General features: G+C 52.5%; 4 protein-coding genes across 4 annotated transcripts; 3 read left to right on the top strand and 1 right to left on the bottom strand.

Annotated features, from left to right (window-relative positions):
* Window positions 1–9: 9 nt before the first annotated feature.
* On the bottom strand, window positions 10–1,431 carry HMPREF1120_03070 (uncharacterized protein). Its single transcript, XM_009157124.1, has one exon. The coding sequence runs from the start codon at window positions 1,229–1,231 to the stop codon at window positions 473–475; it is 759 nt and encodes a 252-aa protein (XP_009155372.1). The 5' UTR covers window positions 1,232–1,431; the 3' UTR covers window positions 10–472.
* On the top strand, window positions 1,427–2,895 carry HMPREF1120_03069 (uncharacterized protein). Its single transcript, XM_009157123.1, has one exon. The coding sequence runs from the start codon at window positions 1,719–1,721 to the stop codon at window positions 2,700–2,702; it is 984 nt and encodes a 327-aa protein (XP_009155371.1). The 5' UTR covers window positions 1,427–1,718; the 3' UTR covers window positions 2,703–2,895.
* A 219-nt stretch (window positions 2,896–3,114) lies between these two features.
* HMPREF1120_03068 (uncharacterized protein) lies at window positions 3,115–8,909 on the top strand. The gene is made up of 5 exons (XM_009157122.1): window positions 3,115–3,654; window positions 3,776–5,231; window positions 5,285–5,749; window positions 5,858–7,948; window positions 8,015–8,909. The coding sequence occupies exons 1-5, from the start codon at window positions 3,563–3,565 to the stop codon at window positions 8,516–8,518; spliced, it is 4,608 nt and encodes a 1,535-aa protein (XP_009155370.1). The 5' UTR covers window positions 3,115–3,562; the 3' UTR covers window positions 8,519–8,909.
* A 51-nt stretch (window positions 8,910–8,960) lies between these two features.
* HMPREF1120_03067 (uncharacterized protein) lies at window positions 8,961–11,087 on the top strand. The gene has a single exon (XM_009157121.1). It carries the CDS (start codon window positions 9,423–9,425, stop codon window positions 9,810–9,812), a length of 390 nt encoding a protein of 129 aa, XP_009155369.1. The 5' UTR covers window positions 8,961–9,422; the 3' UTR covers window positions 9,813–11,087.
* The last annotated feature ends 26 nt before the right edge of the window (window positions 11,088–11,113 follow it).

The following is an 11,113-nucleotide window of genomic DNA, read 5'->3' as shown; positions in this document are numbered from 1 at the left end:
TCTACGATGCGATGGATTATTATTTATTCGAATAAGTGTCGTACATACAACATTGTAATTCTTTATATCTCCTCTTACTCGACTTGTATTTTGCATTGCGCGTGTCGAGACTCTCACACACACCTGTGGAATCAAAGATATCTGGATAAGTGGAAGCCTTGCATTGCATTCTATGAGCAATGTCTCATCTGGCTAGCTGTGTACCAGTACATGACTTCTATTGACCAGTACTGTAACACCTTGCAGTATCAAATCATTGCAAGCTTTGGGGTATCTCGAAAACTGCGCCTGTTCTATATTGTCATCGATTCCGTTACATTTTGATACTCTGACATTGTCCATTCACTGGCAAAAACGCCGAACCGAAATCATTGTCGAATCATAAGCCTGGTATCCAATGCCTTGGTGCCTGCCCAATGCGTGACTCGTCTGTCTGTCTGGGGATGTGGCCAGACGCAGCACGGTATCATGGTTAGCGGAATAGTCTGGTCATATCGATGGTGCCAGCCATCGCCTCCCCTCTCTCTGCCACCATCTGCGACGCCAACATCTGTTCACCGCTTTGGCCCCAAGGTCCTGTACCGTAGACTTGCTCGCCAAACATCCTCAATTGCATCGGCATCAAGGCATTTCCGTAATGCTCGATGATGTCGCTCTTTTCGACTGCACAATTCACACTGCTCCAGCCCCCGCGTCGTCCATAGATTTCACATTCAGTAGCCTTCTGGGGTGTCCACCAGTCCGGCAGCAAGCCAGGCTTACGGGTCACCCGCTTGAGGAAACGCCGAAAGCCCGCATAGCCGTTTGGAGCCCCGCCGTAGATGCTGTCTATGTCTGCGTCGCCGAGGAACGTGTAATCGTCCTCCATCCGCAGACGGTAGACATCGATAAGCAGGGCATAGACTTCGTGTTGGGGGCGGTTGTGCAGCCATCTCTTTTCGTGGAGCGCGGTGAAAGGTTTATCAATGGCTGCGCTCCCGGAATGTCTGCTGGTGCCAGTGGTGATAGTCATACCAGGATGGTTGGGAAGCCCAGAGTTGGCTCCATTTGCCGCGTTATTCTTGTTGCATGGCTTCTTGTGCTGTTTCCAGTCCGCGGCCTGGCATTGTCGGGAACAGTATTGAATGATGTGGCATTTGGAACAGCGTTTGAGGTCTGTGGTCTTGCTGCAAATAGCACATTTGCCGGAAGGCGTGTCGGCACCAACAGGCGAGGCGGCGGTGTCAGCCATTTTTAGTCGAAGAGCAGGGATATTTTATGGAGATTAGCCTGTATTCAGGACGTGTATCCGTGCCGGGATTGGAAAGTGTACTGATCAGAGAAGAGCGGTCCACTTTTGCAGTGGTGCCAGTGCTGAGGTACCTGGGCTGCCAGGCTGGACACACATGCCATTCTCAAACCTTGGAAATCATTCAACACCGTCAAACTCTGCACTGCCAAAACCCCTTGTTGACTAATTGCCCGTTTGGGACTAGATTCAGGGTTAGGGGGCTTTTTAGGTAAGCCATGCTGGCCTCGTTGATGACGTAGACAGTGTCACTGCCAACAGCACGCTGCAGTATAAAGCATATCACTGCAAACTGTCCTCAAACTTGCTTCTCGAGCCTACTCTGAAAGGCCTTTTGCAACTATCTGCAACTACAAATCCAAAAGCTTTATCCTTTCTTGGCATCTTCCTTTCCCAAGCACAGACCCAATCCTTGTTAGCACAGTTCACTATGTCTTACGACGATCGGCGTGGGGGTGACCCTCGTGAATACGGCGGCGGTGGCCGAGGCGGTGACAACTACTACGATCAGAACCAGGGATTCGACAGCGGCCCGCGTGGTGGTGGCGGCGGCTACGGCAGGCAAGACTACGGCCGTGGAGACGAATTTGGCGATCAAAGACAGCAAGGACCCCCGGGCGGCTTTGGTGGGAGACAAGATTACAATGAAGGTCCGGGAGGAGGATATGGTGGCGGACGAGGTGGAGGCTACGACGACGAACCACCACGCCATCATGGCCGACGTGACGACGAGGGTGGCTACGGACGTCAAGAAGGGTATGGCAATGAGCGCCCGCATGAGGGCCGTCAGGAGGGAAGATATGGTGGCAGCTCCGGTGGTGAAGGTGGTTATGGAAGCGGTGGCTATGGGGGCGGCTCTGGCGGAGGCTACAATACAGGCTCTGGCGGTGGTTATGGCGGTGGTTCTGGTGGAAGTTACGGAGGCGGCTCTGCTGACTTCGACCAAGACGAAGTACTGCGTCATGCGCAACAGGGCAACTCTGGTGATTCCGGCCTCTTCTCGCAGGCTTTGTCTTTCCTCAACAACAACAAACAGAGCGCCCAGTCTGAGGACCTTGACGAACGTCGCATTCAGCAAAGTCACCAGCAACTCTATCAGCAGGGAGGTGGCGGACAACAACATGATGCATCCAGCTTGGGTGCTGGAGCTGCCATGCAGGCCCTGAAGATGTTCTCAGGTTCCTCGGGAGGTGGTTCTGGTGGCTCTCAATCACAGATGATTTCTATGGCCATGCAGGAAGCATCTCGCCTGTTCGACAACCAGAGCAGCCAAGGCAACGTTCAAAGCGGAACAAGCAAGCAGTCCGTGATCAACCAGGCCGCCAAGATGGCCCTGCAGATGTACATGAAGAGCCAGGGTGGAGGCAGCGGCGGTGCCTCTGGCTTGATGGGCCTGGCGAGCAAGTTCTTCTAGAGAGGAAGACATCGTTGAACGCCCCGCTAGCAAGGGGGGATATGAATAACGTCTACAACGTAGGATAGCTTGCATACCTACAAATACCTTACCCGCCACGCAGAATTTATCCTAGTACTGCCAGTACCCTCTGACTCGGAACTGAGCTGGAACTGCACCTACTGTAGCAATAGTATCTGTACCACACCTAGTAGGTCACTTCTTTGCATCCGTTTGAGTTCCAGCTCCCTCCAGCTGAAGTGCCAGTGCCAGTGCCAGTAGTAGTGCGAGTGACCGGTTTGCGGAGAAACGGGTGAGGTAAGTGTACCGAATGCGCTAGGCTTATCGGGGAGTAGCGTGGCTTCTGGAGCTTATCGTCATCAGTTCGTGATGGCAGGTTGCAGCATTTGCCAGCGTGCAAATGCAACAAATGCGACAAAGCGCCGGCGTCACCCACAAAACCACAGCGACAAACTGCATCGCGGACCAACCAGCAACCGGCGACGGCCAACAACGGACTCCATCGGCTTTCATCCTAGTCGCCCTTTAGCCTCAGCTTCTCCAAGTCCCCTTATTGCCTTTTTCCTCCACGCAACGTACTACTGTATCTCTGCCTTAGATCCCAACTCGTCCGTTGCCTGAATTCTTTTCGCTATTCATATAGCAGGGGGTTGTTCATTCAATACATTATCGTCTCCATTGGCCCCCGGTTGTGGCCAGTGTTTCTCTTTAATACACGTCTTCTGCTTCGTGTGTGTTGTCTGAGAGGAGCCCGCCCACGACAAATATGCGATGCGCAAAAGCATCGTCACTGTAGCAGCAACGGATACAATATCATTGCTGCCTCATTCTGATCTTTGAATCTTCAAACTCTTACAATCATGAATCAAAATCCCCCCGATCACTGGCGGGGTCCTGGAGGGCCTCCTCAAGGCGAACCTCAGCCTCAGGCTAGGCCATACGGGAGCTTTGGGTATGTTTCCTCCTTCAACCCCCAATTTACTGCCAACATGCTTGATATAATGCATCATTCTCTGCATCTTCTCTCGCAGTAGCAACAATGTGCCGTGACTGACTTTTACTGCGCGAAATAGTCCAAACGGCCCTGCGCAAGCGCCGCCGCACGTTCTCCCTCCACCCGCGTCATATCATCAGCATCTTGCTCAACCGTCTGGGAGCCATAGCCTGTCTATTGCAGATCTCACTCAAGGACCACCAAATCACCAACAACACCAGTACAATACTCAACCTCCACCTCCACCTCCACCTCAAGCTCAGGGTCATGGCCCTATGCCCCCAATGGGTCATCCCATGCCTCAACACTCCCCTCAGTACCTCGGCCGTGAAAGAGAGATCCGAGAGCTGCGTGAGCGCGAGATGAGGGAACACGAACTCAGAGAGAGGGAAATGAGAGAACGTAGTAACATTGAGCTGCAACGGCAGCGGGATGAGATCATGATGAGGGAGCGCGAGCGCGAAGCTCGGGAACGAGACCAGCTCGAGCGCATGCACCATGAACAGCATCAGCAACAACGGCCGGTCCAGAGCCACGCTGGCTCAATCCCGATTCATCAGCCTGTCGCGTCCAAGGTGCAGAACTCTATACATGGTCCAAACGGTTTGCTGGCCAACGGAGGTGCTGGTGTGGTCCCCAACAATGGCGCGGCACCATCCACCGGTGCCGGCCTCTTCGGAACAGCTGCACCACACGAATCGCAGCGACCGTCGCAATACATGCCACAGCAGGTTACAGCAGCACCTTCGCAGCAGCCAGGGCAGACTTTTATGCCTGGCCCTTCTCCCATGACGGCCCCTGCACAGCTTGCGCACGGACAGCAACCCATCCTTAACGATGCTCTCAGTTATCTCGACCAGGTAAAGGTTAGGTTTAGCGACCACCCAGACGTGTACAACCGGTTCCTGGACATTATGAAAGACTTCAAAAGCCAAGCGATTGACACGCCTGGGGTCATCGAGCGAGTCTCGAACCTCTTTAATGGACATCCGGCCCTTATCCAAGGATTCAACACTTTCCTCCCTCCAGGCTACCGTATCGAATGCGGAACAGAGGAGAATCCTGACGCGATTCGAGTGACTACCCCCAGTGGTACAATGACCCAGTCTCTGCACAACAGAGGTCGTACTCAGTTCGAGCCTGCGCCCATGAGTCAACTGACGCAGCAACAAGCAGGCCGCCAAGATCCCTTTGAAAGTCGCCATGGATGGGGCCAGGCTCTTGGAGCTTCGCCAGGGACGAGGCCTGCAGACTTGCCAGGTTACAAACCTGCCTCTGGAGATAGACCAATGGACGAAGGCCCTAACACCATGACTCAACAAGAACAACGCAATGTTTCGACACTCCAAAGTGCTGTGACTGCTGTGACAAACGGCATGTCGCGGCCAGCTTTGGCCGTTTCGCCTGGGCCAGGCCAGCCAGGACAGTATCCTCAGCAGGCGGGTGCCTTCGGCGGTAACGCAGCTCTCGGTGAATTGAAGAGAGGTGGACCAGTTGAATTTAACCATGCCATCAGCTATGTGAATAAAATCAAGGTATTTCATTTCCTGAAACCTTTGGCCGCAGCTTCTGTGCTAACTTTGACCAGAATCGCTTTGCACAGCAACCTGAGATTTACAAGCAGTTCCTTGAGATCTTGCAGACTTATCAACGCGAATCAAAACCCATTCAGGACGTCTACGCACAGGTTACTCAACTATTTGTGTCCGCCCCGGATTTACTCGAGGATTTCAAACAATTTTTGCCAGAGTCGGCCGCTCACGGCAAGGCACAAGCCGCTCGTGCAATGGCGCAAGAGGAACAGACAAGCAATGTTCGTGGGGAACCTGGTTACGCAACGGGAGCCATGCCTCAGGCACAGACTCCAAGGCCTGCTTCCAAGATGCCTCCTCTAGGCCAGTTTGACCCCCCGAGTACCAGCAAAGAAAGCAAAAAGCGCCGTGGGGGTCCCGGAGCGAACCTTTCCAACCAGCCCACCGCCCAACAGTCTGTTGAGGCAAATCTTCCACAGAGTAACCGTGCTGGGCCCGTGCAAGTGGGCAATGCTAACAAGGTATGTTGATGGCTTTCTTCACATCCTGCAAATGCGGCCTGTATTCATATCGCCCTGAAGCCTCGAGCCCGCTTTCTCTTCGTCCCTCTGCTGACCTTGATTTTGCAGCGGCCCAAGTTGGCAAATCAGCGTCAACCTCTCACCGAGGCAGTGGTCACTTCACCTACCCTCGTCCCTGCACTTCCGGAGCCTCTTCCTCCGTTCCCCAACCCATCCACTACCCAGGAGGAACTTGGATTCTTCGATCGAGCCAAAAAGCAGATTGGCAATCGCGCGAGCTATGCCGAATTCCTCAAGCTCATCAACCTCTACACCCAAGACCTCATAGACAAGTACACCTTGGCGGACAGGGTGGGATCTTTTATTGGCAACAGTCCTGAATTGATGAACTGGTTCAAGAATTTCCTTGGTATTGAAGAGCAAGACGAGATCATCGAGGCACGTGCTCGCCCGGATCCCGGGCGTGTGAATCTGTCACATTGCCGTGCCCTTGGCCCAAGCTACCGCCATCTCCCGAAGCGAGAGCAGAATAAACCCTGCAAAGGCAGGGATGGAATGTGCTACGAAGTGCTGAACGATGTATGGGCCTCCCACCCGACCTGGGCTTCTGAAGATAGTGGCTTCGTTGCCCACCGCAAGAATCAGTACGAAGAAGCCCTGCATCGAATAGAGGAGGAGCGTCATGACTATGACTTCCACATTGAGTGTTGTCAGCGAACTATTCAGCTCATGGAGCCCATCGTCCAGCAAATTGGGGTTATGAGTGAGGCGGACCGAGCGGCCTTTGTCTTGGCACCTGGTCTAGGCGGGTCAAGTGAAGCCATACCGAAACGCATCATCATGAAAGTGTACGGACGCGAGGTGGGTGGCCGAGTCATGCAAGAAATGTTCGCCCGGCCCACTGCCGTACTTCCAATCGTTCTGTCGCGGCTCAAGCAGAAACTTGAGGAATGGAAACATGTTCAGCGGGAGTGGGAAAAAGTGTGGCGCGACCAGATTCACAAACATTTCTGGAAAAGTCTTGATCATCAAGGAATCAATGCCAAAAATCTCGACAAGAAGAACTTTCAGCAAAAGACCTTGACCAGCGAAATCCAAGCCAAGTATGAAGAAGCAAAGAAGAACCGCGAAAGCGGCATCCCTGCGAAGAGGCACCAGTTGGAGTACAAGTTCGATGATCTTGATGTGATCGCGGATGCTGCCCGGTTGATACTGGTCTCTCTCGAATCCGAACGCGTTCAGTACAACACTTCAGAACAGGATAAGCTCCGTGGCTGGCTTGTTGACTTTGTGGTTCATTTCTTTGGCCTCGATCCCGAGAAGTTCCAAGAACAGATTGACACTGACAGCCTCAGAAACCGAGAGCATGAAGAGGGCGCGGATCTTCAGGAAAGCGATACCCAGGCACCCACGAGGGGAAAATCTGGACCCAAAGCAAACTGGCTAAGGAGGCTAGCGCTTGAACGAAGACATGGCAAAGAAGATAGTGTGGCGTCTGCAAGCAAGGAATCGACGCCTATGCCGGGGGCCATGAGTGAGATGGATTTGGACGAAGACGCAGTATCGTCCGAGACGCCCGAGCAGTCCCAGCGTCCCTGGATCAAGGTCGGCAACAGCGACGCTTCCGCACGTCAGCCCTCTATGGACGAACCATACCCTCACACCACCTTCAACCTGTACGCGAACGCGAACATCTACTGCTTCTTTCGGCTGTTCCAAACCATGTACATTCGACTTCTTGCCATCAAGCAGAACGAAGCCAACGTGGAAGAAGCTGTGGCCAGGTATAGAGGCAACAGCCGCGGGGTGAAGCCAGCCATTGAGCTCCGCATGATTGACAAAGGCCCCGAGTATTTCTTTTACAGCCTCGACGGAAAGCAGAGCTACTACAGCCAGATCCTCCAGATGTGCGAGGAAGTACTTATTGGTACGGGAGACATGAGTCATCTTGAAGAGACCCTTCGCCGTTACTACAACAAGAGTGGCTGGCAGCTGTACACAATCGAGAGGCTGGTTGGAGCAATCTTGCGGTTCATCATGAACATTCTGGCGGGTGACGTGAAGGATAAGAGCATTGACATCACCAATTTGTTCATGAAGGATCGCGAACGGCCAGACACAACCAGGAAGCAAGAGATTCAATACCGCAAACAAGTCGAGCGGCTATCCAAGGACGGCGAAGTCTACCGTATCAGTTATGTAAGTGAAGACAATCCGCCAAATTTGTTGAGACTCGAAAGCATGAACTAACGCATCCTGTGGCAGACCCCGGAGGACCATGTTTGCACGATTCGGTTGTTCCCCTCGGAAGATGCCACTTTCGATAGTGATGCACTCTCAGAAGAGGCCCGATGGCAATATTATGTGGCGTCATATACCATGACCGATCCTACCGAAGGAGTTGACCAGTCCCGCATGCGCCATCCATTCCTGCGGCGAAACATTGCTCCGCAGAATGCCAATGTCGAGTCAGCATATGAAGACGTGTACGGGGAGCTCGAGCACTATGACGAGCAGACTGCCTTTATCAGCCCTGAATCGTACAAGGTATTCCTCCAAAAGGATTTCTGCTTCAACCGACCTAAAGCATTGGAGAAGCCCAGTGCCAAGGGGTACGAAGTCGGCAAGATTGAAGAAAGTGAAAAGTTTCGGGAGAAATTCGTGCGCAACACGGCGTGGATGAAGGACCAGCGGGCCGAAGACGTGGAGCGGAAAAAAGCCGCATGGGAAAGGGGGGTCAAAGAGGGCTTCTCTGCTTTGGGAGCATGATGATGATGTTTGTACAGCAGGAGCAGCAAGCAAGGCTCTGATGGCAGTGGCACGGCAATTTCTGTGCTGTAGAGTACATTACATGCATGACGCATGAGTGGGTTGGATTGATAACGGATAGACAATGGCACAACACACATTTGAATGATCGTGTCGATCTGTTTTGGTACCACAGCTGAGTGATTATTCGATCATTGCAAAAAAAGAAGCAGTACCTATGGCTCGGCCTTTGCGTTTTGATAGACAGAGTCCAGATTGTCGCGTTTGCGCACTGATGTAGCGCTAGGAGTTTCCTTACCTAAATGTGGTGCAGCTAGAATCTGGGCAGCCAGAGGTTGTGTTGTGAATAGTAATGGAAAAATGACGGCAGTGGCGGGTGTCACCGATGGACCACAACCGCGAGACAGTTCGTGAAAGCATAGACCCCCTGCCCGGCGCCGGTCGAACGCACGGGGAATGTTAATGTTTATTTCTCGAAAAAAGTAAGATTAAAATGGCAGTGATGGGAATCCTGTCCATTCACCGGCAAAGTGACGAAACAAAAATCCCAGTTTCAAAGTCCAGCCTGAGACCGGCTCCTGCTCTTGACGAATGTGACTGCATCGTGACACTGGCAGGTGAGTGACAATGTGAGTGACGTGAAGTGAATACGCCAGATGGGCAGGAACCACCTATAAAGCTGCCTAAGGTACCTGGTATCCATCATTCTTTGGGCAGGGCGGGCAGGAACAATGGCATGCCAGTGCAGGTGGACAGGAAATGTTCTGGGCCACCACGGTGGACTTGGGATTGGATTGTTTCTATCCCACTGGCACCCTGCACCGCACACAGGGACACTGTCAATGGATTACCCTGCTACTCTACTGTACAAGGTACATTGGATTACTAGTACTCTGCTACAATCATGATGGATTTCTTGATGAGGCCACCGTTTCGTCCCTTCCCTCTGTGCCATATCACAAGAACACTTTCCAGAATGGATGAAAAACTGGGACCGATTCGAGTTCCTTGCTGGGGACAATCGGATCCTGGGGATGATGTACAAGTTTGTGCGGGTCGACTGCCGGGACTGGTACATGAACCCCGATTACCTGGTCCTGTTCGCGGATCAAGACCATCGTTGAGCGAGGAGGAACTCTCTTCCACACATCGACGAACATGCCATCAATCGAAGGGTTCAGCAAGACAATCAAGCTTTGGGACCCTAAAGAAGACCCATGGAGACGATTATGCTCCTATTTGCCCCTACGAGAACAAATTCGAGGGGATTTGTCTCTTAGCGAAGAGGAGTTAGAACTGGCGGCGGTAATTCGAAATGCTCGTGCAACAGCGCAAGCCAGTGAACGATCTAGACAACATCGGTTAAAGCGACGCGCCGAAGACCCCGATGCCTTTAGAGCGGAAATGACGGCGCAGGAATTAGATTGGCAAGAATGAAATCCAGGAAAGTACAGCAAACCGCCGCCAAAGTCAGAAACAAGGCGAAGGAAGAAAAACGCTTCTACTGTGAAGTGTGCGACCTAGCATTAGCTTCCCAACAAGCATTGGATAGCCATATAACGACTAAACGCCACCACGATGCCGAAGAAGGCAACAAAAAAACAACAATCACGAAGAGTGCTGTGGCTGTAAAAGCGGTCCGGAGTGCGGCCAAGGAGGCGAAGTTGCACTATTAATTGTGCAATATATAACAAGGCTTTTAACAACGACTGGGAATTACAAAGACACCTCACCTAGCAACTCCCAAACATGCCAAACGGCTGGCCAAAAGCACTGGTTCTACCTAAACACCCCCAAAAAACACCTGGACTGTGGTGCCGGTCTGGAAGAATCCAACATCACCAAGAGTGCCGTAGCCGTCGCCTACCCACATCCATACGAAGCCTGTGATTGCCGGCGAGTCTTCTTTTACTCGGGTTTCTCTCGTTCACTGTATTGGACGGCTTCTCTTGATGACAGAGAAATTCCCGATGAAGTGCAATCCGCTGAATGATATTGCAGCGACGATCAGCTTGAGCGAGGCACGCACATGCATAGCCAAGACACACAAACAACAGTCGCAAGCACATCGTCCCAGAGCAACGGCAACTTCTAGCCAGCGGGAACACATGACTGGGAAATTGCAAGCCTGACAGCGGTCAGAAACGCCCCGAAAGAGGGGACTAGACAAGTGCCCGCCACGTCAGATCATGCCCATCTTTGGCAGATCGGCGTCCGGATCGTCGACTCGAACTCCAATGACTGGGTCCGAGAAATGACCATTCATAGACAAGACGACGCTGTGATGACGGGACGACCTCTCCTGCTGCTCGTCGTACGTCGGCGTGGTGCAACCCAAGGCTCAAAGAAGTGGCGCCCAGCCGCGGATAGGACGGTGTGTTCTTAGCAAGACACAACAATGCAGGCCGTAATCAGCCCCTCAAGCAGGAGAGAGACCAAAGGCACTATTCTATAGCACCAACTAGACAAGAGCACCGTAACAATAATAATAATGTTCCAGTGTATCAGATGAGCTTGGCTTCCCAGGAGCAAAGATGGAGACGGGGAGAAACAGGCAATCTTAATGGCGTCCAACTAAGCTTTGCTGCTATGCCA

The sequence above is a fragment of the Exophiala dermatitidis genome (genome assembly GCF_000230625.1).
Source record: "Exophiala dermatitidis NIH/UT8656 unplaced genomic scaffold supercont1.3, whole genome shotgun sequence".
Lineage (NCBI taxonomy): Eukaryota > Fungi > Ascomycota > Eurotiomycetes > Chaetothyriales > Herpotrichiellaceae > Exophiala > Exophiala dermatitidis.
Note: the sequence above shows the minus strand (reverse complement) of the source record. Positions and strands in the feature narration are given on the sequence as shown.

Excerpts from the sequence above, each read along its gene's own strand:
- HMPREF1120_03070 (XM_009157124.1), bottom strand. The coding sequence starts at position 1,231 with ATGGCTGACACCGCCGCCTCGCCTGTTGGTGCCGACACGCCTTCCGGC.
- HMPREF1120_03069 (XM_009157123.1), top strand. The coding sequence starts at position 1,719 with ATGTCTTACGACGATCGGCGTGGGGGTGACCCTCGTGAATACGGCGGC.
- HMPREF1120_03068 (XM_009157122.1), top strand. The coding sequence starts at position 3,563 with ATGAATCAAAATCCCCCCGATCACTGGCGGGGTCCTGGAGGGCCTCCT. Across the intron at positions 5,750-5,857 it reads AAGTGGGCAATGCTAACAAG|CGGCCCAAGTTGGCAAATCA; the intron begins GTATGTTGATGG and ends TTGATTTTGCAG. Across the intron at positions 7,949-8,014 it reads AAGTCTACCGTATCAGTTAT|ACCCCGGAGGACCATGTTTG; the intron begins GTAAGTGAAGAC and ends ATCCTGTGGCAG.
- HMPREF1120_03067 (XM_009157121.1), top strand. The coding sequence starts at position 9,423 with ATGATGGATTTCTTGATGAGGCCACCGTTTCGTCCCTTCCCTCTGTGC.